The sequence below is a fragment of the Engraulis encrasicolus genome, chromosome 2 (assembly GCF_034702125.1).
Source record: "Engraulis encrasicolus isolate BLACKSEA-1 chromosome 2, IST_EnEncr_1.0, whole genome shotgun sequence".
Lineage (NCBI taxonomy): Eukaryota > Metazoa > Chordata > Actinopteri > Clupeiformes > Engraulidae > Engraulis > Engraulis encrasicolus.
In genome coordinates this window covers 11,307,621-11,334,857 of record NC_085858.1, presented here as the reverse complement: position 1 = coordinate 11,334,857, position 27,237 = coordinate 11,307,621, and the positions used below count along the sequence as shown (strand labels likewise).

Genomic DNA, 27,237 nt, shown 5'->3' with positions numbered 1-27,237 from the left:
TAAAATGGCCAGCTCCTTGTCCAAACGTAGCCGACAATGTCATGAACAACACCTGAAATGCTGGTGTTTGGTTCTTTATTAATTTCAGCGATAATGGGACTTAAAAATATGACATCATACAAATCACCCAGTAATAATATGGTAATACCATATAAATATCACATGACAACATGTCTATCGGAATATGTGAAGGATGGAGAAGGTCCATTAGGATGCAGGAAGTACAGTTTCACCTCTCCAGTGCTCGGCATACATTCCTCAACAGCCACTAGTTGCCATCATATACAACATACCCTTTGATGCTTGAACATTTAGAAAATTCCTTTACTGAGCTTATTCTTTCAACCCTGCCTTCTCTGAATGCTGAAAATGGTCTAGCTTCCACTGTGTCCATTGACAATGGGCAGAAGCTGTGTAGTTTTTAAGTACCTGGAATAGGGACCGACGAGGATGCAGGGCCCACCTGGAAAATGCCCGTTATGCCAGATGGCCAGTCCAGTCTTGTCCCTGACACTACTCTACTACTTCATTACAACTCATTACAACCTTTATGTCCCATTATCTCTGAAATGAATAAAGGCCCAACCACCAGAATTTCAGGTGTTGATCATGGCATTGCAGGCTACGTTAAGACAAGGAACTGGACATTTTTAAATATGAGTTTTTTAGATATTCAATTTTGAATTTTTCAATTTATCATAATTCATATTCTGAGGGTTGTTGTATTTCAAGCTGATTGTGTAATTTGTAGAGCCAGAAAGAGCTTTCAAACAACACAACAGACAGCTTTTTGTGACTAACACTGACTGATGTAATCAAGGCTGAATGTATAGTGTCCTACCCTCACATGTGAACCTTTCCTAGCCTGTTTCTCCCTTAATATTAGTGTCAGATTCAGACCAATGTAGTTCTGGGGTGCTACCTTGCTACTAAAAAAAGCACACCAAGTATGATTGAAATCCGTGTCGGTCGGATCCCAAAGTGTCTGATTTCACGTGAAATGACCCCCTTTCAGCAATCAGCGCTTAGTGTAAACAAAGCACAACAATTCATAAAGTTGCTGTCCTCTTGTAATCTACAAGTGATGCTCATAGGCTGGCACAATTTATGAACAGATTTTTCTTCAGGACAAAAGAGAAAGACAACGACTGTCTGTCTGTCTGCACTGCAGCAACAAGTCTCTCGTAAGAGCGCGTCCTCGGCCCTGAGGCCGTCTTTATTCCCTGACACCTGCCAACACCTGTCAGCTGGCGGTGGCAGAGAACAAAGACACATCGTTCCCAAGCATGTCCATTTACAGTACACCAATAACTCTCCCCTATACACAGGAGCCAGGGCAATGGTTAACAAGACCCACCAGAACACCACAGGGGGACAGACACAACACGGCTTTGGGGACTTTGGAACAACAAAAATGCACAATGATGACCCCGCATAAAGGATTAATGTTGGCAGCCAGCCACTGACTGGCCGGTTATGTCATTACTCGACTTCTTGAATGTCTGGTGACTGTATGACATAGCAAATTTATCTCAATGTGGAGTCGATAAGTGTCACACCGAAGATAAAGGCTGTTTTCGTCTGCTTTTGTTATGTGTAGAGAAAAAGTTTTTTGTAGTCATATCACCAATGTAGCACAATAACACTAGCAGTGCCTGTAGGATTTAGTGACAGCAGAATATCACATTGCCAGTGGGTTTTTTTTCTGTGTCTCAAGGGCTCCGACCAAGCACCTTACCTCATTGTAGAAAAAGTGCACCGTGTGGTTATTCAGCTTCAGGGACAAGGTCTTCAGGAAGGAGATGTAGTAAGCCATGATCTCCTCATCCGAGAAGTCAAACTTGTGAACAATTATTGAATTTACGTGGTTGTTTGAGAGCAAGTAGTCTGAGGGGGGAGGAAGGGACATGTGACATAACATATTTGTGAAGGACGGTAACCAGACAAATGCTGTCATATTCAATAAGGTTTTAGTCTTGTGTTATATTCTGGCACTCACTATGTGAATAGCTGACCATAGGACGCTTTTGCAAACCTCAATTCAAACAGGTGAGTTAGGGCCGCCGCACACCTGCTCCGACAAAGTGCAGAGCACTGCTCCGCAAAAGATCGATTCCATTGTTTTCAATACAAGCCTGCACACTGGCGCCGATGTCAGCGGATATCGATTAGAGACGAGTTCTATTTTGTCGGAGCCGCCCATTGACTATCCATGCTATGTTGGTGTGGAATTGGGTTTGGGGGTCAGAATTGTGTCGGAAGCCAAAGTGCTCCGCAGTGCTGTCGGAACCAATGTGCGGAGGCCCTTAGATGTAACTATGGTTATGGTTCAAAGTAGTGAATAGGAAACGTTGTGAGTAATAAATCAATGTGTAATGGATGGTGCACAGGATTTTTGTTAACTGCTTGCTTGCTTGCTATCTGAATTGAATACTTACAAAGTGATGTCTCGTGGCTTATGTTTTCAAAAAGTATGTTGAGTGTCTGAAGAAGTTGTACACAGACGTATCGACCGGACTTCTGACGCAAGATGTTGAGAAAGAAGGCAAACATGTTCTTCTCCAAAAAGAAGCTAAAGAAGGAATGATAGTTACAAGTTGTCAGTGAACAATCAACACAAACAAATAATTTACATGTATGAACAAGTAATTAATTCAGCATGCATCTAAGACACTGTGAAAACATATTTGTTTTGTTTTCATGTAAAAGAGAATAAATTGTGACTTACTCAAACACTGAGCTGTCATTTTGGTCACCCCAGATAAGGATTTCCGTGATGGTGCGAATAGTTTCAACCAAAAGATTTCTGTTGTGATCCGTGACAGTAGTGTTTTTCGTGAGGACATGGTACAAGTATCTAAAGATTGAGAAATAGAAGGGTGTCAAACCAACGAGAACAAACTGTATTCACGTCTATCTACATTAAGCAGTTGGATAAAACAGCAGAATTAACAACCACATACATTCAATAGCTTGAGTTTCTGAGTTTTTGACAGCTGTCATCTTACACAACCAATGTTCTGTCATCTGAATCCTACCTCCTACCATGCAGCTGCATTGCGGAGTTCAACACCTTAACAAAACTTATTGTTTTGCTAGGAAGTTTGAAATCTTCAGTAGGCCCGAAGACATGCATTGCAACGGGGGATGAAACGCTTTTTAAAAAACCGTACTGTTGCATTTTAAGACCGTTCCACTGCCTACAACAGGATGACAATTTGACACATCCTCCTAGCGTTAGCAAGCTACGTCAGTAGAGCTCTACCATGGAGCGATAATACAAACAACCAGAGCCGAACGGCTCTGCAAAAAACACTGTATGTGGCAAACACCGCCTCGTTTATGTCTTTGTCCGTAATAAATACACTAGTAATGCGTATAGTTAATTACCCGTGATTAAAACCGTATTTTCGTAGCTCTACTGGCTTCACGTTAGCTTTCATTTGATACCCTGCAGTCACTTTATAAACCTATCGCTAGCAGGCTAGCGTATACAACTTACTTTAAATGGTCCAGTGAGTGGATGTTTTTGGATTTCCCCTGTCCTCCAACCCAACTCCTGGATCGACCGAACATCTTTGCATGCGTGAAGACTGGTTATCCTTTTACTGACTAAAATGGGCCTGATCGCTCCATGTCATCAAATATCCAATGTTAACGTATAGGTTGGAAAACAAGCTATCTTGTGATATTGCACTACTGCTAGCCCTGTTACTGGATGCTGGTTGCTCTGCCCTTGTGACATTCGGAAGCACTTTCTGATTACGTAACTGATTACGATTGTTGGGACTTGTAGTCTTATCGGTGGGCACGCTTGGTTGACAGGGTTGACATAGAACAAAGGATAAACCTTAAACATTTCAGTAAACAGTATCGTGGGTTGACAGTTGGAAAGAAACAACCATTATTGTACTTGGCAGCTGGCAAAAAAAAAACACCAACGAATAGTGACTCAACTGGAAAGAAAACCTGGCTCGTGGGTGTTTTTCAGACTGGCACCCCAAGTAACCAATCATTAGACACAATAACATTGCTCGCAAAAAAGGTAGCAAAAAAGTAGCTGTCAGAGGGCGGACCTTATCTCACAGGACTAGTAATTGCAGTGTTATTCAAGGGGACGGCGAAAGTTTTTAGTCATTTTATGTCTCCTGTTGTAACGTCTTTCTTCTCCCGCAAAGGATAAACCTGCGTGGGAATATCGTAACTTCGGATTGATTCTAAAGGTGATGTAGGCGAAATTGTAGCGTGGCGAAATTGTGTTATAGAAAACGTTAGCTCCGTCTTCCAGCTACCAAACTAGCCTGCCTGCCTGCCTGCTACAAAGCGTGGTGGAAACACCGCAGATTATGTCATGATACATTTGACTCATCATGCAATTAATTGGAGTTTTGCAAACATTTTGTCTGACTAATGCAGCATCCATGCTCCTCGCACACAATATTTGATAGGTCAACTCAAAACAGTTGTGTTTTCCAGTGCGGACAGCTGTCTCTGTTTTCGAAAGACAAACTGGCGAGTTGGGACAGATATGTCGTTGAGGCTGGCTAGCTAGAAACACCAACATTAGCGAGTTCGGGGTGCCTTAAATCACTGCAGCCATGCACACCCGAAATGGACTCCGCATCACCAACATTATTTACTTCAAAGGACAACAGAAACAACTTTGTTGCATGGCCTTATTGATTCTCAAGCCTTGCTCGCCCACCACTAGTAGCCAATTCTGAGCACTCCGGATTTATGACCTACTCAACTTACTCTCAGCTAGATTCAGTCGAATCGCTGGTTAACGAGCTTCCCTATATGTTTTATCTGGGCCTCTTTTTTGTTAATGTTTTGATCTTGTACTATGCCTTCTTGATGGAGTACATCGTTCTGAATGTCGGGATAGTTTTTCTGCCAGAGGACATGGACCAGGCACTGGTGGATTTGGGCGTGTTGTCGGACCCAGGGTCTGTTCCCTATGACACGGACACAGAGCTGGATGTTTTCGAGGGGTACCTTGAGTGAGCATGTTCAAGCTGACATAAGCTCACCAAGGATGCTCTGGCACCGGCAAGAGAACCGGATGTTTTGGTACATCTTGTTGAATGTGTGTGCAGTGACACTGAAAGAAAACACTAGAACATTTCTCTGCAGGATGTCAACATAACCCTCTTCAAATGTGAGTTAACAGGTAAATGACTGACAAGACATCTACTCTTCTAAGTTAAAGCATTGCTATTGTGTTGATGCTGTTTACTTAGTGCAGTATTGTCTGTGTCTCCTCCAGGATTTATTCAATCAAGATGCTGGACAAAGGCTGGACCCCTTGATGCTAATGAAAGGATGTGTTTCCAGAGTATGGACAATGTGCAGTCTGAATAGCAATGACTGCACCAAATGGTGTATTCTCACCCCCACTACAGAATGTAGGCAGCAGAACTGTCTGCCTCTGAAGCGAAACAAAATGAGAGGCCTGGCTGCCTTCTACAAGATTAGTCCAGAAGAGTTAGCACTTAAGATCTCCAATCCTGCCATTGCATTTGAAAATTAACACTACCTGCCGTTTCTAACCTGCATGTTCAGCTAAAAGGCAATAAACACGATGGATGATAAGCTACCTGATTCAAATAGATAAGATATACTGTCATCTTTTACACGAATAACTGTGTAATGATGGGGGGCAACAGACAGTCAACTTACTTGTCTTTAAAGGGGACACTATGCACAATACATAAGCCAGTCAATATAATGTGGTATTACTTGGCTTTACTTATAATAAGGTGAACGAACTGTCTTTCGTTATGCCCAGTAATCTGTATGGGGGAAAAGACTGGCAAGTCGGCTTGAGCTGAGTCTGCACTCATGGTGTGCATTCCAATATGCAGACTCCCGCCCTTCACTTGTGCTTGTGGCCTCACGTTTTGCTGATGCCCTGCCTCCATGGAGTAAAACAATAAAGTTTCCCCACTGTCAGCCTAGCCACAACAACTTTTGGGGGACTGTTCTTCATTCACCATCCCGATTGTGAATGAGAAAATGACATTAGAATTGAGCTTTTGCAAGATATTGAATACATTTTCTGTCGTCAGTGACATCACGAGGCCATACGCAGGTAAATGAGCAAGGGAGGACAGGAGTCTGCATATTGGAATCCACCCATGGTCTCTGCTATTCAGGCAGTGAAAATCAAATGGTGAGCCTCATATAGGAAAAAACAAGCCATAGCTATAGTCCCCACCCCAAGTCATGAACTGCCAGTAACAGTATCCAACTCATTAGTAAATTAGTTCAAAATTAGGTCTCTAACATTCATGACAGCCATCATATAGAAAGTGACATGTCACCTTAAAATGAAAGGACATTGTGTAATAAAATACTATTTAAGATATGTAGCCTACATGCTACAGAAATGATTTGAGATATTTTAAGCAAAAAAGGTATACTTTCAGATCTGTGACAATAAGTGCATGCAACACTGGGTGGAGACATTAGGTCTTTTGTTTATTCTTTCTACAGATACCAGTGTGACATTTGAATGCAGGGCAGTTTCCAGTAAAGAAGGGCCGTTGTGTATCTGAAAATGCCACATTTTGCATTTTGTATGCGTCATACACGAATCTGTCATCAACATGATAGAAATAGACAAGTGAGTTGATTTTAAAGCTATCACCATTTGTTTTGTGCCTTTTTTTCTGAAAAGACCTTGTTTTCAGTCATTTTAATTGTTCACTGATGCTTTATGATTGCACAGCCATGCCCCGACCATGTGGATCACTTTGTATCTGCACAGCTTCATAAGAGTGCTTAACCCATTTCAACAGGATAAGAACACCTCCAGTATGTCAGTATATCAGATGAAAACATGTAACACATGACACGCAAACATCCTCCTTCCTATACCTCTGCCTTCAATATTTTTGTGCAGCTATGCCCTAAACCTCTGCACCACAGATTCACAGTACCTAGTACGGGGAGGAAGGCATAATGTAATAAGGCTCTGGATAAGTAGTCATGCATCATGTTTTCCCCCATGGTTAGACCATAGAAGAGTAATACCAGTAGCTATGGAATGGGACCCAATCTGAGGACTATTCAATTTAACCCCCTAAAAATAGTGAAATTGCATCAATCTGTGGTGTTGATTTTTCCCATTCAGGTGTTATGTAGAGCAGCTGTGTGGCACTACTAACCAATACATCAAACGAGCCATCGCATTCATACAATGTGCCATTGGTAGATGCTAGAGGTGTTAACACTTCTATGATGCCTTCATACTTCTGTTATTGGCCAAACGGGGGGGGGATTGTAATTTTTTTGTCAGTGTAATTTTTTCATAACCTGACCAACACAGATGCATCTAATAAGAATATCAATATCCTGAGCGAGAACCAGAATAGTAGCAGACAAATGGGGCAATGTTGTGAAAAATATTGTATTGTAAAAAAAAATGTACAAAATAAGAAAATCAAGTCGATAGAAGAGAAATAGTGCAAACAGTGGTTACAATGTGCAAAAGAACAGGTTGTCAGCCCTGTAGTGCATAGATAAATAGTGTAGCAGCATCGACAGATTACAGTTTTGGTTAGCGCCATCACAAGAACTGAATTTTTATTCTTCTATCCTGTTGATTCAAGTTCTGGAGTAAGCGAGGTGGTAGGTGACGGTTCCACAGCCTTGGAGAAAGAAAAAGAATGTCAATTCAATTTAAATGCACCTAAACTATGCAATACAATCTAATCCGTTTAGAAATTGTCATTGTGGTATATTTGGACATTGTGGGAGATAGGGAGAAAAGTTACTTCTTGCAGCGTGTGTGTGTGTGTGTTTGTGTGTACAAGTAATTTCACAGTAGTAGTAGTAGTAGAATGGAGTATACAACATGATTTCATATTTTTCCTTGATTGTGCAATCAATGCCATACCCAAGTGACTTTATCCAAGGACATCTTTTCAGGCTGTCGCTTAATTTCTGAGCCCCAACATCGGTGAATAGGTTAACACAGACACTGAATGTTGACAAAACAAAAAGGAATTACTAGACTCATCTGATAACACGTCAGATGAAGGCACACAGTATTGTATTTATTACTATGCTAGATTATTATACTTACTCAAGGTCAATCAGGGACGACATCTCTGGTAGGACCAAAGCAAGTCTCTCTGCTCCATGCTCATCAATCAAGTTGTTGTACAAGCTGTAAAATAGACAGATTGGCTCTTGTAATAACCAAGTGTACATTTTTATAACCATCAAATTCATATCCATATCCACCTACTCATCTTCGCACATTAAAGGATGACTTCTGCCAATTTTGACATGCAGTTGTAATGCTCACACTACCCTGGACTTGTCAGTACCTGAGATTTTTTTTCTCCTCTGAGATCCTGGTCATTGTAATGGGGGCAGGCATTTGTTTACATTTCAAAACAAAAAACTTGATTTATTCTCAATAACATCCAAAAGGTTATGCAACATAAGCAGACAACTAGCAAACAGTGATACCTTGTGGGATAATATTTGGAGTAGGCCTATGTTAAGAAAGTTTTTGATGTAAACAAAGTCTTCCCCTGTTAGAATAGCTCAGATCTCGGAAAGGGCAGGATCACCGGGTACTGACAAGTCAAGGGGGTAGCGTGAGCAATACAACAGCATGTTGAAATTGGCAAAAGTTATCTTGTAGCCTCTTAGTGCAGATGGGGTTGCCTGCGGGCCTATTCACTATTTGCTGAAAATACTCAACTACATCATAACAACATTGCTATGACATTACCAAGAGCAGTAAGTAAAAGATTAAGACATAGCGGTTACAATTTTGGTGTCAGTAAGGTTATAACATAGGCTCTGTGCTAAGGGGTTAAGGAATGGTAAAAGCCTGCCTTACCTGAGGCTTTGAAGGGAGGGTGCTGCAGCCAGACCTGGGGCGAGCTTCTCCAGTCCCTTATCTCCAATGAAGTTCTGAGACAGACTACAAATAGATGGATGGAGCACCGTGAAAATAACATAACCACTCAGAAGTAAGAATGCTACCAAAATGTAAATAAAACAGTATGTAGTCTATGATTTCTAGCATGCTTTACATAGAAACTTGGATGGTATGAATTGTGCAAAACTTGGCCAAAGTCATGTCTTATGTAAAACATGCATTAAGTTGCGATTATAATTGTCATGTAATGTTTACAGTGTCATTAAGGCTTACTTTAACATTTTTAGTGAGGATAAAGAATGCAGAACATCAGCCAGCTGCTCAGCACCCGAATCACCAATCCTGTTTTTTTCAAGGCTGGAAAACAATAAAATCAGTCTCTATCAATCACAACAGTAAAGCAATAAAATAATAAATACTGTTTGTGGTTAAGTATCATTTATCATTTTTATATAAAAATCTGTTCCACAAATAATGACTTGTCATGAATGTGATGAACTGCCATCATTGAGGGCGGTCATCAAGTAGCACTCACTCCAAATGCATCAGATTTCCAAGAGACGGTAGAATTCGGGCAAACTTAGGGAAGACCATAGGGGCGATACTAGGACCCAACCTGGGGGAAAGAGCATAAACAAGGTTGAGGTCACCATACATATTACTGTAAATCTCAGATGCAAGACAAAGTCAAAATAAAAGTTTACCCAAATCAGAAACCCTGGGTAGACAAAACTGTGAAATCAGCACTTGCAACCCGTTCTGTTTCAGGCTGGTATTTTATCAGGTGATAAAGATGCAGTTTATGGAGGACTGTGAAGGCCGCAAAGACCCGCAATAGAGACAAAGTGGAAGCTGACTTTCAGGCTGGTGATCCTGCCAGCGTCTGGAAGGACCTTCGCTTCGGGTCATGACTGATCTTAAATCCAAGCCCAGCTCCATTGATAGCACTGAGCTCTCTTTTGCTGATTAGTTAAACACATTTTATATGCACGTTTCGACCTTGCCAACCCCATGGTAGCGGTGACTGAAGAGTCTAGTGGAACCGGGACTCCTCCTTTCATTATCGGTGCGAGTGATGTGAGGGGAGTGTTCAGAGGCGTGAATGGAAGAAAGGCAACAGGCCCTGATCATATTCCTGGCAGGGTTCTGAAATCCTGTGCTGATCAACTAGCCCCCGTATATGCTGAGATCTTTAATTTGTCACTTGCCCAAGCCGTTGTCCCATCTTGTTTTAAACACTCAATCATAGTTCCTGTGCCCAAGAACTGCAAGCCAGCTGGCCTGAATGACTATCGTCCAGTGGCCCTTACATCAGTGGTTATGAAGTGCTTTGAGAGGCTTGTGAAAAAATACATATGTCACACCCTGCCCAGTGCTTTCGATCCTCACCAATTTGCCTATAGAGCAAACAGAAGAAGGGACGATGCCATCTCAAGCCTTCTACATACCACACTGTCCCATCTGGATGAGGGGAGGGGAAATTATGTTAGAATGCTGTTCATAGATTACAGTTCAGCATTCAACACCATTATCCCCCTGTGCCTGGCTGACAAGATGAGGGGGGGACTCAACACACAGTTGTGCAATTGGGTGCTCAGCTTTCTCACTGATCGCCCTCAAGTGGTCAGAATAGGTGGAGGTGTCACTTCAAGCCAGCTGACCCTCAACATTGGCTCGCCCCAGGGTTGTGTTCTGAGCCCACTGCTCTATAACATCTACACGCGTGACTGTACAACGACCAGCAGCTCAAATTCCATCTTAAAATTCGCTGACGACACCATGGTGCTGGGTCTCATCTCAAACAACAACGAGACAGCCTACCTGAATGAGGTGGATGACCTAGCACTGTGGTGCCAGTCCAACAACCTGGCCCTGATTGTCAGCAAGACCAAATAAATGGTAGTGGACTTCAGGAAGGTGCAGAGCAGGGAATACACACCACTTACCATCAGTGGGGAGCCTGTGGAGAGGGTCTCAAATTACAAGTACCTGGGAGTACACCTGACTGAGGACCTCTCCTGGTCACTACACACTCAAAACCTGACGGCGAAATCCAGGCAGCGGCTGTACTTTCTCCGCCTATTGAGGAAGTTCAAGGTCTCCACTTCTATCCTGACCACCTTCTATTCATCAGCGGTGGAAAGTGTGTTGACAGGCTGTTTTACGGCCTGGTTTGGAAGCTGCACACAACAACAACAGAAGGACCTACAGAGAGTGGTGCGCTCTGCAGAGCACACTATCAAAGCCAATCTTCCAGGACTCTTGGGTCTTTACACTAAGAGGGTGGGACTGTGGAGCCAGGGCTAGGAAAATTATGCAGGATGTCTCACACCCCAACTCTTACATGTTCACCCTACTTAAGTCCTGCAGATGACTCAGAACCATCCAGGCCAGTACAGAAAGAATGAGGAAAAGTTTTTACCCCCAGGCAGTGCGACTGCTGAACAGAGACTTTTTTAAATGATATATATATATATTTTTTTTTTTTTACTTATTTCTCATTACTTCTTTAATTTCTTAAGATGCAGAGCTGATGACCCCATCATCATTTCACTACAATACCATGTATGTGACAAATAAAATTACTTGAACTTGAACTTGATGTGTCGAATACTACATTCAGAAAAAAATAATATGTACTCATACGTAATATAAACTACTTTTGTGTGTATCTGGACATGCATTCATCTTTAATGTTCACAAGTGCTTGGAATCACATTGGAACATCAGCCAAGATAAGTAAGGAGTGTTTTTCACCCCTTCACAACCAATTGCATTTCACTTACTCAAAATCAAGCTTCTCCAGTTGCTTAATAGCAGGTATATCATGTTCCACTGATGCAGGGTCTCTGAAAGGCACAACCACATACATTGATTGACAGTGTTTAAAAACAGCAAACTGTAACAGGAAATGAAACCCACTCTGTCGGAGTTACTACAAGTCAACCGTTGCTACACAGTGAGAGCTCCTAGAAATTGAGCTATGGTGGGTGGGCGGTAGCTGAATTTGACACCTGTGACTTTGTGAGTTCCTCCTCTCTTCGCAAATTCGGAGAAGCGCAGCCAAATGGTCGATGTGGTCTTCCTGTGTAGCCTTGAATGGGTGAAGGGTGAGCTTGTTCATGGCACTTGTCAGCAAAGCGATATCACCCTCCTGCTGAAGGCCTTTCCACAGCGAGATTACGTCTACCAAAGCTGCTCTGCAACCAGAAAACATACAGTGTGTCAGTCTAGAAGTTATGTCGTGTGAAGAATATAAATACTCTACAACAGAATGTAAAGGGAACGAAGTAATTTAGCCATAATCCTTATCCCTCAGCAGGTAGTTAGAAAAATACACAATTGTTATATGCTTTATTGTGCCACACAACACCCTAATCTATTTTACTTGCCAAAATAATTGAATGGTTCATTCCACATCAGTTTAAACACAAAGTCCACACAAAAACACCAAGCTCCACCTATACAACAGGCTATAACTTTGAAAGTAAAAAAATATTGCATTAAAATGATTTCAATCCTGTGTCCAGGGTACCTAAGGGACTCCTCAAAATTGTTAAACACATACTGTACTGTACAGTTAGTGCACAGACTTTGATTAAATGAACGTGGAATGGCACAAATACCAATTCTAATGTGTCAATTATAAGTAGTTACCTGTAGGATGAGACACAGTTCAGCCCAACAAGGTCTTTCAGACCATTGACTGTGATGCCTGTGTCCTGTAGGTCAATGGAGAACTGCCTTGTGTGGGCACTGGTGTCCTGAAGAACATGCCAGAGGACGTACACATCCGGTGGGGTCAGCTGAGCCCCGCACAGGCTGATGTTGTCAGGTAAGCCGCTCACCAACTGCTTCATCAGCTTCTTGCTGCTGGTCTCGTACACGCAGTGGCCCAACTCCAGCAGTCTTGCGGGTGCCAAGTCAATAGACTTGAGGGACTCCAAGTGGGCCTCCACAGCCTTCTTCTTGGCCTTGCTGGTGTTGTCAGTGGTAATGTGTGAGATGATGGTCTCTGGGATCTTGCCGCTCTGGAAGAGGAGGCCAACAGTCATCTGCTGCACCACACCCAGCCACTCCCCCTGGGCCCTCCTCCTCCAGTTCCTCCCCATGATCTGGTTGGCCAGAGCCTTGTCACTCACACTGTCCGACGTGACCAGGTGCATGGAGGCAAGTAGGTTCTGGATTAGGCCGTGGGTGAAAGAATAGCTGGTTGTCGTCGTCACCTCTGCACCATTCGTGCCACCAACAGTATGGGAGGTCAGTATTTCACTTGAAAGCCCATGGTCCCTGATTTCTGTTGATCCCAGTTGCTCTTCTGACATGAGACAGGAGTGGGTGCTGAGAAACTCCCACGCAAGGGGGCATAGCTGGGATATGTCTGATGCTCCTCTGTCCTGGGTTTGAGAAGCCAGTTGCAGGGAAAGGGAGAGAACTCGTAACATGAGGCCTGTGAGGGTCGAGGGCAAAGTGTAACGCTTGTTGTCCGAGTGCTCCAGCAGAAAGCATGTGTATCGGCACAGAAGAGGATTGGAGCACAGGCTGTACACGTACTTCTGCTGCTTCATTTTTGTCAGTGCGCTGGCACCACGTGCCTCGTCCGGGAAGTAGAGTGAGGTGTATGAGTCAATCTCCTCAGGAGAGAAGCCAGGGAGCTCCAGAATGCAGTCTGCTTTGCGCAGGAGTGGAGTCAAGGCACCACTCGGTCTCGAGGCAATTAAGAGTGTGCAGCCTTTCAGAAAACGTTTGAGGAAAAGACCAGAGAACAGGTCCTTGATGCTAAAGCCACCGGACTCAGTACAGGTAGCAGGGGAATGCAGGAGGCCCCCGTGGTCTTTGAAGTCTTCAAAGCCATCAAAGATGATGAGAACCTCTCTGGGAGCCGAGAGCAAATGTTTGAACACAGACTCCGAATCTTCACATCGAGGAGAGGTGGACAGATCAAAGAGCAGCCTCTTTAGGCTGTAGTCTGGCCGCGTCAGATTCAACGTTTTGCAGTTTAGCAAGAAGAGGTAGCGGAATCTTGGCAGACCTCCCTTGGCCCAGTCGAGACAGAGGCGTTTGATGAAGGTGCTCTTGCCCGCCCCAGGTCTTCCCAGGAGAATAGTCACGTGCTTCTGTTTCATCTGGCTGTCAGTGAACACCTGTTTCCTGGTCAGCGTGACCTTCTGCTGGTCTGTGTCACTGGCGATGGCCATCACCTTCTCCAGGCACTTTGTGTTATTCCCTGATGTCCCCAGCACCTTTCGCTGACGCAAATGAACATCGATGTAGTGGGAGTCCATGGTCATGCCCCTCCGAAGTTCATCACAGCTCTCTTTCATGCTTGACTTCACAAGTTGCGAATAGCTTTGAACACAACCTAAAAAAACCCGAAGTATTACAAAAAATGATCAGCAGAGAGTAACATTCATTTTTTATGCCAGGTTTATTTGGCAGCAGAACAAAGGGGGCTTACTTGGCAGCTGTTCAGCCTGCTGTGGATTCGTGGCAACATCTTCCGATGACTCAGCGGATCGACTCCCTGTGTAAGCGCATCAGCCAAACAGTGTCAGCATTGCAAGATTAAGTTTCTTCAATATTTGTCCCTCTTCAACTTTCTTTCATTCATTCATCATCAGGCAAAGCAGCAGGGGCGCTGCCAGCAATTTTGGGGCCCATAAAAGATTCACATTTTGGGCCATCTTAAGGGCCCCTCTCAGTGCTGTCAGTGCTTGGGCCCTTAGAATCTGTAACACCTTTCCCCTCCTAGCGGTACCCATGCTAAGCAGAGCCTTACTCAAGATACAAACGGCAAACGTGGGCGATGGTTGAATGTATGGCAGAGCAGTGAATACAAAACTAACCTGGAGGAGATGGGGCAGTGGTGGGTTCTACACACAGAAATCTGTTTGTGCAGTTGGGTGATGAGCTTCCGGGACTGACCATGTGGGCCATGGAGGGTGACACCGGGCCCGCTGCTACTGCAGGAGGACAGGCAATTTAAAAAAAATCAATCAGCGAACCACATTTCATCCTCATGTTTGTAAACTACATATTACATTTTGTAATATTCCATTTTGCTGCAGTAACTCATTAAGACCAGCAACATCTGTGCAACGCAACCTTTAAGACTGGCTATAGCATTATGCATGTTTACCGTAAACACTGACAAATATGATCAAATGTGTTGACCTGTTAGGTCTCAATTGGTTAATGTATATAAAAACTAGTTGATCACTTTGTTTGAATACCGTTTAATATTCATTTATTATACTTTATTAATCACTGACATAAGATTCAGTGTAAACAGATTTACAAAAACTGTAAAGACAGAAACGCAGAAACACAATAACTCAAATCATGACATTAACCTAAGGTAGGAGAGTGGAGAGGCACAGGCGCTGGGGTGGTTCTGTTGACTCTATCCGATAGGGAACTGCCTGGAGTAACCGACAGAATCTCTGGGGCCACTGTTCCACTTACTGGAAGACAACACGAGACAGTTCAAATGTGCAAGCAAACATTCACTCTTCTGTTCTTTTCAGGGTTTTTTTTATATTTAAGAGCCTAGAAATACGGTTATCACATGTAAATCAGGGCACAACATCAGAAGAGAGCATTACTTACTGGGAGATAGGGGTACGACTTGCGGGTTCTGTGGTGTCACAGGCGTCACTGTGAAAGGAAAAGGACTGGCTGAGCAAGGTTACAGTGTGTATCAATTAACATTTACACAGTGTAGTCAATAATAAACAACTGGATATTAATATTACACTTACCTATAATGTAAGTTGGATTGGGAGAGTGGGTGTGAGTGGACTGATGGGGTGCACCTGCAGTTTGAAGAACACAGTTTCAAATAGATAATTACATACAAGAGACAGTATGCTACAAATTACTGAGTGAGAGTTTAAGGAAATTAATCTTGTGTGTTGATTCAAGCCTGTACAAGCCACATGAATCCAGCCAAAATAAATAATAAAAAAGAAGAGGTAAATAATTTCCACTTACGGTCAGCAGGGGGGAGCAGAGCTGCAGGGTTAAAGCCAGCAACACTGACAAAGGCGGAGGGGCTGACGGAGAAAATCCACTGAGGACTGGGTGGTGGGACCACATGTGGGACCACATGTGGGACGATACTTTGAGTGTTATCTATAATAAGTACAAGAGGGGAGTATATCATGCACATTTGAAGTATTCAACATCACAGCAATTTATTCACCATCTAATATGGTACTCTAGACAGCCCTAAGTTCCATCTTACCTCCCGCTGAACTATCAGTTGACGATTCGTTGCACCTTTGTGTGGCCTTGCTTTTCTTTGATCTTTTTGGTTGGCAGACAGCATCTGAAAGGTCAGCGACAAACAGTCACAAACACAGTTCTTCACAGCATGCTGTATATAACAAAATTCACCCCTACATCACATGAAGAAAATGTCAAAAGATTCCAAAAGATCTCTTTTCAGCAGAGTTGTAGAAGTAGAAGTAGGCTACTCTTACAAATGCAATTGCAATACTAGCGCTGTGATATTACATGGATTCATCTTTGTAGTATCATACTACTAGTGCTATAATTACTTTTGGAAGAGTACTTCTACTCCTACTTATACAACGTTGCTTGAATGTTTTCTGACATTTTTGAGCACTGCAATATTACCTGTTTCTTTTGCGCGGGACTTAGGACATCTTGACCTAGATCTTTTTTGCAGTGATCTTCTCCCTTCAAGTCAAGAAAAGAAATATACATTCCATAACTGCACAAATCCTTATACAAAACATTGTTGTCTGTGGTCATTTCAGTAAGGGTTTAATCATGACTTAGTTAGAACCATTGTTACATTGTCTAAATATGTTATGAGAAAAGAGTGCATATATTATGTTGAATAATTAATGGAGCGTTTTTTGCAAGTAGTTTTTGTAGTAGATGGTAGACATTAAGTACAGAGGCTTCTTAATCCATTTGTGTAGCCCAAGCATATTAGTGGGGTCGTAATAGGCTCAGTCATTTCAAATTGGTGTTAAAGTTTGGTTTTCACTTTCAAGTTGAAGTTTTGGGTATATAGAACAATTTGAGTTCGAGTGTCAAACACACAGATAACAAAATGGCCTGCGGGGGGCACTCTAAAATATATAAACTGCTATAACTTTTGATTAGTTAAACCAAATTAAACATATGAGCTATGTATGGATTCAGCATGAAGAGGAGAAACCGGTGAGCTAAGTATTTGGTTACCAGATTAAAGACACACTATGTAAAAAACACACTTTTAGGCAACGGACAGCTAAATCCGGGCTTTTTTTAAGATAAAGGGTGGAAATGCCCTCAAAGTTGCAATGAAACATAATTTATTGTTACAAGTTATTGTAAACGAAGCCTGGGTTATCACTTAACTTGATTTGTTCAGAATATCCCTGAAGCACACAGACACTAATAGGATACCTATACACAAATATGGCTGCATATAGCCTAAGTTATGTGATATTTAGCATCCAACTTGCAACTTTGAGTGTATGAATTTAGGAACATGAGTACCAGCTTTTTGTTCCAATCAAGCCATAATTTTATTCACAACTTAAAAACTTTATATCTGGAAGAAAGTAAATCAATAATAATAATAATAATAATAATAAATACTATGGGGAGCATCATTTTTTCCTGCATTCAAAAAGCAAACAGAAGACCATAGGGCTAACATTTATTCCAATACTCCACTCTACAATAACTATGACAGAGAACAGATGCAAAAACAGTCAGTGGTCAGTCTTAGAAATTGCATGTGCACTTGCACAGACGTGTGCACTTTAACTCTGCCTTTATGCACTTGCACCGAGATCTGGCAGGTCTATTTGTACAAGTACTAGTACAGCTGCACTTCACCTCTAGTTGGAATACATCTTTGGCAACTGCATCTTTGGTAGTGTAGTCCAAATCTGGGAACTGTTCATTTGTTACCAGATTGGCAGGCATTTCTGGCAAATGCAGATGATAAGAACGGTTTTCATTCCTGTCAGCTGGTAACAAATGGACAGTTCCCAGATGACAGAGATGTCCTCATAACAGCAGATGATTGTGTCTACCATGTATGAAATAGTCCTATAGTATTATTTAGTATGCTTGCCAAAGGCCTCTGCTTGCAGCCAGCAAGCATAGTAATTGTTCTCCAACAGTTTATTTAGTATGCTTGCGGGAAAGCATACCAATTGTTCATCAACAGTTTATTATTATTCTACATTTTTCCATTCACCTATGGGAATCGCCATTCATTAGTACGCCGGCTTTTAATCGTTGCAGCGTTCGAGATAGAGACACGGTTCGAATCCCAAATTGGCCCAAATTGGCCTACCCCCTTTCATTCGTTCACCAGACTTGTTTTTCCTCAGTTTTCTCTCTGTTTTCCCCCTCATTGAAATTAATGGTAGAATGGTCAAGCTGAGATGTCACAAACTGTGGCAGTTACAGTGAGAGGCGACCTGTCCTAGGGTTTTTAACTAGGTATCAACTAGGTAAAGGCATTGTCAGAGAGGCCTTGGCTCTGAATACAAACTGTGTGAAGATCATAAGCCAACTCGTACAAATGTTTCAGAGAGAGCAGTTTTAAAATCTCTATGATGTGACCCCATTCACTTACGAAAAAAAATGTGTGAACAGCTCAGCGCATAGGCCTGAATATGTCCATTTTTTGACTGAACCATTTGGCCTAGAAAAGGGATCTCAGCTTTGACATGACGAGCAGGGTTGTGCCATTTGTGTGTCAATATCATCTGACAACTTGCAAAACTTTTGGAGATATGACAGAGTAAAAATAAGGCTGCGCATATTACTCAGCTATTAACCGCCAAATTGTCACCTTGAGAATCTTCATTCATACACACACACCAAGGAGGTCTACATTACTTACTGTATCATTGACACACACACATGCAGCCATGTAGAACTTTAGACCTCTGCTGTCACTTGGGCAACCATGGCCTAATATGCTGCTGTGGCCATTCTATACAGTAAGTGGCAGTGGCCTACTGGGTAGGATGTTGGTCTGTCAGCGGGTTGCAGGTTCGAATCCCACCCTTACTTCTCCCTACCCACCCATTGCTGAAAGGCACCTGAATCATACTCTCTCTCTCTCTCTCTCTCTCTCTCTCTCTCTCTCTCTCTCTCTCTCTCTCTCTCTCTCTCTCTCTCTCTCTCTCTCTCTCTCTCTCTCTCTCTCTCTCTCTCAGACAGACAGACACACACAGACCTCTATCTCTTTCCCTCGTGTTTCTCTGTGTGTATACAACAGCTCTGTGTGTGCATAAGCCGCAAGCATACTAATAGCATTGTCTCTCCGGAAAGTCTTTTTATTATTATTATTATTATTATTATTATTACTATTATTATTATTGATTCATTTACTTCCAGATATAATGTTTTTTTGTGATTTTATGTGTGAATAGAATATGGCTTGATTGAAAAAAGTTGATACTCATGATACTAAATTCATAAACTCAAAGTTGCAAGTTGGGTCCTAAATATCACATAGGCTTTATGCAGCCCTATTTGTGTATAGGTATCCTAGGTATCTTTGTTGTGCTTCAGGGATATTCTGAAAACATCAAGTTGAATGATATCCCAGGCTTTATTTTCAATAACTTGTAACAATAAATGATGTTTCATTGCAACTTGGAGGGCATTTCCACCCTTTATCTTAAAAAAACCCTGAATTTTGCTGTTCATGGGCTAAAAGTGTGTTTATGACATAGTATGTCTTTAATCCGGTAACCAAATACTTAGCTCACCACCTCCTCCTCTTAATGCTGAATCCATGCATACCTCATATGTTTAATTTGGTTAAACTAATAAAAAGTTATAGCAGTTTATATATTTTAGAGCGCCCCCCGCAGGCCATTTTGTTATCTGTGTGTTTGACACTCGAACCCAAATTGTTCTATAGACCCTAAACTTCAACTTGGAAGTGAAAACCAAACTTTAACACCAATTTGAAATGACTGAGAAAAATTGCACATGCCTCCGACCCCACTATATGTAACAGACACTAGCAGAGCTTGTCATGGAACAGTAGTAACCCTCCCTCCGGACACCCAAGACACCCGGCTACCTCCATGCAGGCACCATATACCGTAGCTCGTACCCGACTTTTAATTCACATGGGTGCAAGTCAATCTTTGTCATCTCGTCCCTTTCTGTAGCCTCCAGCCTCTGGGCTTCACATCAGTGATGATTGAATGTCTTGCAACAACACAATTCATCCTCCCATATTCTCCCAAAATGTCTCTTTGCGCTGGTTGGCAGTGGAGAAAATTCCCACGTAGGCGGAGTAACACTGACGCCACACGAAAGGATGGCAAGACAAAGATTGACTTCCATCCGTGCGTCTTTTGCCAGAGTTTATTGCTTTATTGCTATTGAATTAAAGGTTGGACAATGGATCTGGACTGCACAGGATGAACTCCGGTTACACAGGTGGCAAAAAATGGCAATGAGTTGGGATGTGTAACAGAAGCAAAGAAGCAGAACTTGAAACGTTAGTTAACATTAGTTCCTCTCCACAGATACGCCACAGACTGAGCTAGTAGCCTGGCTTTTAGTTCAGTGTGTCTGCTCATCATATGCTTCATATGGTTATCATATGGTTATCATATATCATATGGTTCGAGAGTGGTTCTGGACTACACATGAATATCTCCAGTTACACACACTCAAACAGTCAACGGATTTAAAATACCTTCTTTCTTCCAAGTTGAGAGTTGGTCAGGAGCCTTGGAAACGAGTGATGCAGATGGGGCTTGCTCTGTAATGGGACAGGAAGAGTGTAAGTCAGTGCTTGTGGACATTCAGGGACTGATAATAAAAAGCTACTTGCTGTTTATGTCGAAACATGTTAAACATGTAATGTCTTTTTTAAAAAGCCTCTCTACATCCTGATAAGTGGTGCTCTCTGTGTCCTTGTTAAGCCAGTGCTTTTAATGACACAAATCTGTAACTATTTATCTGCAAATAAGGAAAAAGTGATGGTCATCAGTCACAACATTGCAATTTGTGGAGGAAGCCTTAACAAGTGTGGACATACGTCATGAATAAAATACTACGAAATACTGATAACATCCTCATGTCATGACTACAATAAGAGCTGTGTATAAATCACCATCATCTATCTCTCCTAAACTAGCTCGATAGGCCAGACTATTTCACTTGAAGCTAAGAATATGGCTGATCCCCATTGGAATATGTTCATTTCCTGTTGGAGAGATGCAGCACTTGGAATGCCAGTGGCTTCTCATACGCAGCCACATCCCACTGAGCAATCTGAAGCCCCCCTCATTTCAGCTTGCATGAGGGGACCCGTTCGAGTCCAGTCCGAGTCGTTTGCCAGCCCTACCCCATCTCTCTTTCACACTCGTTTCCTGTCTCCTCTCACACTGTCCTGTCATAATAAAGGCCAAAAAAATCTGACGAAGTAGAGTAGGCTGTGTTCATGCCTTTCATTTGACGTAATTTATATGGATAGCATTCACGCCCTAGTCTTTGTAGGAAACTGAAACTGAAACTAAAAGCATGCCACAGGGATGTTTTTGGCAACACAGACGCACAGGCTACAACCAAGCTACAACAACGACTGGGGGAAAACCCACAGAGCAGAGGTTTGGTTAGAGCTCCAACCCTAACCCTAGAAATAATCATACTTCTATCGCAATTGAATCCAACTCCAAGACCCTTATGCGCCACTCACACTATGTGGAGGAGACACCCTTGTGAATGTCAAAGAGGCTTCATCCTAGTTGAAGTGGATATTCTCACCTTTTATTTGTCTACACTGTAGTAGGTAGTTGTGATTTGTCAACAGTATGCTGTCCTGCTCAAAGGTTAGACACTTGGATGTGCGGGCTACCCTGTTTCAGCAACTTAAAGAGCATCTCTAACCAATCAGCAAGAAAGGTTTCCAGCGAGTTACAATCCACTTCAACCACTTGTTACAATAAAAAAATTGAAGCCATTTAGGGCTACTTTTCTTACGTTTGTCTAACATTGATGCTTTACTGTGCAACTACAATCACTATAAAGCTTGGTGATCTCTAAGCAGTAATCTAAGCCGTTATAGAGCTTGAGATTTCATGAACAATGAAGGCTAATTTAATCACCTGTGTGTTGTTCCAGGCCTTGGTTTGGATTAGGTTTCCCAAAAATTTCTTGATAAATATCAGTCACACCTGCGCAATGAAATGCAAAAAAATGCATACTTTTATGACAGAAGGTTTCCCAATATGATTTAACATAAAGTATTGTATAATGATATAATTTCATTATTTTTGTTTAAATCATGCTCTCGTGCTATAAATGAGTGATGGAGCAGTTGCAACAAGCATTCACAAAAGCTACAGCAAAACATGGACCATTCACCCCATATACCTTCTTCAGTTATATTGTCAAAACCTGGAGAGCACCGGCCTTCGACAGCCTTCCTATATGCCATTTCCACTGAAATGTGAAGGAAATAACAGCAATATCAATATCCAGTAGCAATATAATGAAAATAATGGTTGGAGCAACATTTTAACTGAGCATTTAGCTCAGCTCCTAAAATGCATACTGTAAAGCGGATGGGTGCTTACCTGGGTCTTCTGGGTCACTATAAACATCCTCCAACGCTGCCAAATCAACCCCGTCTTCACAAATAACACAACAAATTATTTACCTCAAAACATCATCACCATGTCCATAGATATATGACAAGCAATGTTAAACACTTAAAAAAAAATAATTCACTTGATAAAATTTTGATAATGTTACATTGCTAACCTCCAAAATTGTTGAAAATTGTTCTGAAATCCCAAGTCTCCCAGAAGTCATCACCTAAAAGAAATATGCTCTATTTATTCAGCATTTTGAATCATGAAGCATTAAGTGATCATTAACACAGAATATTGATTTTGGTCATGTGATTTTCAGTCAGTGATCTTGTGCTGTATGGTTGTTCTTTATTGTTCTAGCTACAGTATATATGAGGAAATTGTTGGAAACACTTGAGCTTTAGGTCAATAAATCAAATTTAGCATGAGATATGGGGTGCTTTTCTGTTTTGTTGCTTCACAATCAATTTCAACTGTCTTTAGGGGAAATGCACATACAGTAACTAGCATGGTCTGAAAATCATCTTTGCCAAGTTTCTTAATACTCATAGCAAGTGAATAACACATCTTTTTCCAACCAGTGGTGGTACATAGTGGACAAATGACAACAAATCACATCGGATACTGATTGCGTAGATGCCACGGCTATGTCCCCCTTGGGAAATAGTCTAACTTTTTTTCTTTTAAAATAATACCACTATGACGTGCTTCATGCCACAGGTAGATGCATTTTAACTTCAATGAGTTACAGAACCGTTGCAACAAGCATTCAATAGCTACAGCAAAACATGGAACACTCACCCCATGTACCTTCTTCTGTTATAGTGTCAGAACCTGGAGAGGGACATAGAGCCTTCCTTAATGCCATTCCCACTGAAATGTGAAGGGAATAACAGCAATATCAATAAACAATAGCTATATTATCAAAATGTGGTTTCAGCAACGTTTTGACTAAACATTAAGTTCAGTTCCTAAAATACACACAGTAAAATAGTTGTTAGTATAGAGGTACTTTCATACATGATGAGGTGGGGTAGGGGCACGTATGACTTGTGGATTTGTGTAATTGATGAGTTGTGACATTCCAAAATAATGGTAGGGAGAAGTTGTCAGAGCTTTTTTTGTTGCGCTTGGCAAGAGAACTGCATTTTTCATGTTCCAATGATGATCCTTGGTCAAGGCAACAGACCTAGTCAGAAAGTCATGAGAAAGAAACCTAGATTTCAGATAGGCCTACACTGAACTAAGCCTTTTTTGCTCATACTTGTTGAATCTATGCTTCACTTCATTTGCTTTCTCTTACAACTATTACACTGTGTTATGTAATGACCCTCCCTTTAAGTTAATGATTTAAAATGTGTTGGAAGTCTTTAATAGTTCATAGTATGCCATCCCATAGCCTTTAATACCATATTATCTACTTATCTCTAAACGTTCTAAACTAAACTATCTCTAAAAGACTTTGTTCTGAATTTCTTTTGCTAGTCTTAATGTCTTTGTTACTGCTGCTGAACATTTTTTGTTGCCAAAGCCCAGGTAGTCAGCATGAGCCAATCGACAACTGGTTCCATCACACTGAATCCTGGTTTGTGTTGATTGTGAATTAGCCCAATTCTCTACTCTACTGTATGCTCACACATGACTGTGTGCCTTCACAGACCTCTGTTGCGATGTGAATGATGGACTACAGTGGTCCAGTTATGAATCCCTGCAGTCTTATGAGCCTGCCCCCCTTCATTTCATGAAGGCCCAATGTAGTCTATCTGACCATGTCAGGCTACTTGCAACAGTTGTTGCAACACAGTATGTTTGATTTATAAGCCAAAATAAAAAAATAAGCTTCAATATTATTTTGCATGTCAACTACCAGTGTAACATTAAGGGGAAGAGCAATTGTCATCGTCAAATGTGTCAATCGGTGCCTCCTCCATTCAACTACTAGGCCAGCACAATATTGTGCTGTAGCATACCTTGTTGCCATGTTTACCTGTTGAGAATTAGAAGCAAACTATTTTTTGGTGTTTTAAGTTCATCCGTAGCTTCATTCCGAATTTGCTTCAATGAGAGCTTGATTTCGAATCATCTGAGCCATAACGAGCTTTTAGACATGAGGGGAAACTCAACTGTAAGGCGCTGTTGCGGAATGATTCATATCCACATAGCGAAAGTTTCCGAGTTTGCCCACTTACCACCAGCATGCATGGATATATTAAAATAGAAGGATAAAGATATTTTTCAGAGGACTGCATGGAGATCGCAACCACTTTTTGGCTACTTAAACTTAAACCTAAACGGCGCTTGCGAGGAGACAGAGAAAAGATGCGCTTAAAATAGACCGAGGCAGAAGCGGAGGCAGTGCAGCTGCGCTTTGAGCCTCAGGTATTCCCCCTTAAAGCAGCATGGGGGCCATGACACTGAATGCCATACGACCACCTGACATAACTTTTCATGAACGATGCTACTTCCAAAAGGATAAAATCGCCTTATTCTTCTCATGGATCAGTTGGTCGATCATTTATGTCTTCACATACCAAACTCCAGAAAGAAGTCACAAGAAAAATACAAAATTACCTATGCTGCAGGTCATGGGGGCGTCCATGTCATCAAAATAGTTGCCTGGCCTCGGTGCTGAAGTGGTCATTTGAGATTAAAATGCACCATACACCGCGCGTATGTTTGGAATACTCAAATGGCCGTTTTGCGCGTTCCAAGCTTCCCTGTTGCGCACTGCGCTCAACGAGACATAGTCCTCAAATGGCGACTTGTGCGTCTGGATGCTAGTTGCGTTTCACTTTCACTTTAATTCGGAATGCCTTATTAAATAAATATAGAATTAAATAGGGTATTCCCGATACATATTTCGCTGAGTTAAGGCCAACGGCTCGGTTTACCTTCTGGGGGCACGTCATAAGCAATAAATGTTATATTGCAAATAGTGTATGGGACGTTTTCCATCAATCAGCTTTTTTTTTTTTTTAATTACTTTTTTTTAAAGCACGTGTTGGGATGAGTTGAAAAATTTGGTGAATAAGAATTTACGCACGGATTGTATTCATTATTTTATTGTGTTTCCTTACACCTGAAGAGAACTGGTTGATGAGAGACGTAGCCTGCACCGCCCCAGTAGCCTACTGTGGAGACCAGTTGACATTCATTGATCCAACTTACAGTATGCCATTTATCATGCACATCAGAGTACCAATGTAACTGTGGTGTATCTACCTAGCCATCAAGTATACAACAGTAGGCTAACTGAACACATTTCTGGGACATTTCAAAAGTGTAAATTCATGCAGAAATGTCTTCAGCAGATCCCTTTACCTTAAATGACATCATAAGATAAGCAAAGGGCGTGTCAAATTCCCTCTTGATATAATAACATTATGTAATCATTTCCCATCACAACCTGAGGGGTAGTGGTGACTAAAATTAAAGTTTGTGAAAGTGACAGTGAAAAGGACCCTGAAAAGCAAAAAGGACAGAAAGAGAAAGAAGAGAGCGATATATAAACCCTTCCCTGTGCAAGGGCTGGGAACATATGAAACAAAAGGCACACCTGGATAACATACAGGAAAAGACTGATGAGAAATCAGTCAGATAAAAAGAGACAGGAGTAGTATGTGCGAAGTTTAGGTTTTGGACGCACAAAAAACACGAAACTCATCAGGTTCCAATCTGTTAAGGCTAAGCCAAACAAATACCTGAGTCAGAGGAGTTGCAGGTACATTCCAAATCCAGAGGCAAAGTTTCCTGCTGCGGTAACAAAGGTTGCAAAATCCCCTGGCACACGTCCCATTTCTGCCACACTGGCAGCGCCATTCTCCGAGCCTGGTCCTCCCGCTCCGCCTCGCTGGTGTCCCTCTCCCACACGCTGTGCAGACCCTCCCCCAGGGACAGGTAGTGGTAGCTGGGGAACACCTGGGCCTCGAGCAGCCTCTCCATCAGGACATGGAGCTCCTGGGAGGTTGCCACCTGCAGCACCCATCGCAGCTGCTCCAACACCCTGTCAAAGGTGACCATGACACTGTCCTCAAGCATGTGATGTGTGAAGTTTGGTCACCTCCAGCTCTTTAGATGACTCAGGATGTAGTGTTATAAAAACATTAAATCCATGATAAAAAAAAATAATAATACATGCAAATCCAGTTGTCAGTGGGCTGTTGTGTTGTTGCACCGGCCATTGAGAGAGTAACAGACTAAACAGGAGCTTGGACTTCGCCTTTAATCGAAAAGCTGAGCAGTTTCACATGTCCTTTTCTCAATTAAAAAAAAAAAACATCAACTGAAAAAACTGATACACGTGACGTCACCAACAGATAACACCAATGCCCAAATCCACATTCACTTCACTTTTTTTGTGATCTACAAGGAATCAAAGTGGAAGTTGCTTCCCAAGTAATGCCGAGCATGTCTGAGGGTGTAATATTGTGTGATTTCTTTCATTCTGAAATCAAATCAAAAGCAGTTTAGGCAAAGTTCTAGAATGAATTATGTCAAATAAACTACTGAAAATATCTTGAAGTTGATGATCACATTACCTCCCCAAAGTCTGAAAATCTTTTTGAGGAGTTAAGAGTTTCAGACACAACCGTAACTTACAGACTTCACACAAACCCACCATGATCATAAAAGAATATTGTGGAGCCTTTGTAAAGAAGTGTACGATTGAAAAGGGACACACCCACATAGCCAAACTGTTTCTTTTCAGGACTGATAATGACA

The 27,237-nt window shown here is 41.9% G+C and overlaps 3 protein-coding genes across 18 annotated transcripts in view; 1 reads left to right on the top strand and 2 right to left on the bottom strand.

Annotated features, from left to right (window-relative positions):
• The window catches only part of clec16a (C-type lectin domain containing 16A), a 77,570-nt gene extending 73,819 nt beyond the window's left edge, over nucleotides 1–3,751 (bottom strand). For 7 of the 9 annotated variants that reach the window (XM_063221999.1, XM_063222022.1, XM_063222028.1 and 4 more), the window contains exons 1-4: nucleotides 3,503–3,751; nucleotides 2,729–2,857; nucleotides 2,439–2,572; nucleotides 1,739–1,887 (exon numbers count right to left, since the gene is read on the bottom strand). In XM_063221999.1, the coding sequence (XP_063078069.1) occupies nucleotides 1,739–1,887; nucleotides 2,439–2,572; nucleotides 2,729–2,857; nucleotides 3,503–3,576 (486 nt within the window). In that variant the 5' untranslated portion in view covers nucleotides 3,577–3,751. Of the gene's footprint in view, nucleotides 1–1,738; nucleotides 1,888–2,438; nucleotides 2,573–2,728; nucleotides 2,858–3,502 lie in introns of those variants that run through there. The other 2 variants (XM_063222062.1, XM_063222053.1) reach the window with 2 other exon arrangements.
• A 299-nt stretch (nucleotides 3,752–4,050) lies between these two features.
• On the top strand, nucleotides 4,051–5,597 carry dexi (Dexi homolog (mouse)). Of its 2 annotated transcripts, none has more exons than XM_063222085.1 (2): nucleotides 4,051–5,161; nucleotides 5,270–5,597. In XM_063222085.1, exon 1 carries the CDS (start codon nucleotides 4,738–4,740, stop codon nucleotides 5,005–5,007), a length of 270 nt encoding a protein of 89 aa, XP_063078155.1. In that variant the 5' UTR covers nucleotides 4,051–4,737; the 3' UTR covers nucleotides 5,008–5,161; nucleotides 5,270–5,597. The 2 variants fall into 2 exon arrangements, with proteins under 2 accessions (XP_063078155.1, XP_063078146.1); XM_063222076.1 differs by having other exon boundaries at nucleotides 4,051–5,173.
• A 1,691-nt stretch (nucleotides 5,598–7,288) lies between these two features.
• Nucleotides 7,289–26,711, bottom strand: ciita (class II, major histocompatibility complex, transactivator). 7 transcript variants are annotated; one of them, XM_063221932.1, is made up of 24 exons: nucleotides 26,217–26,711; nucleotides 23,317–23,388; nucleotides 22,685–22,738; nucleotides 22,498–22,551; nucleotides 22,295–22,363; nucleotides 22,027–22,095; nucleotides 20,613–20,678; nucleotides 16,547–16,609; nucleotides 16,152–16,235; nucleotides 15,899–16,039; nucleotides 15,667–15,720; nucleotides 15,515–15,583; nucleotides 15,259–15,369; nucleotides 14,752–14,868; nucleotides 14,364–14,429; nucleotides 12,563–14,267; nucleotides 11,920–12,105; nucleotides 11,692–11,754; nucleotides 9,441–9,521; nucleotides 9,179–9,262; nucleotides 8,864–8,947; nucleotides 8,093–8,176; nucleotides 7,904–7,987; nucleotides 7,289–7,655 (listed from the first exon to the last, which is right to left on the bottom strand). In XM_063221932.1, exons 1-24 carry the CDS (start codon nucleotides 26,551–26,553, stop codon nucleotides 7,574–7,576), a joined length of 3,879 nt encoding a protein of 1,292 aa, XP_063078002.1. In that variant the 5' UTR covers nucleotides 26,554–26,711; the 3' UTR covers nucleotides 7,289–7,573. The 7 variants fall into 7 exon arrangements, with proteins under 7 accessions (XP_063078002.1, XP_063078007.1, XP_063078024.1 ...); XM_063221937.1 differs by having other exon boundaries at nucleotides 14,752–14,865; XM_063221954.1 differs by having other exon boundaries at nucleotides 15,515–15,562.
• Nucleotides 26,712–27,237: the final 526 nt, after the last annotated feature.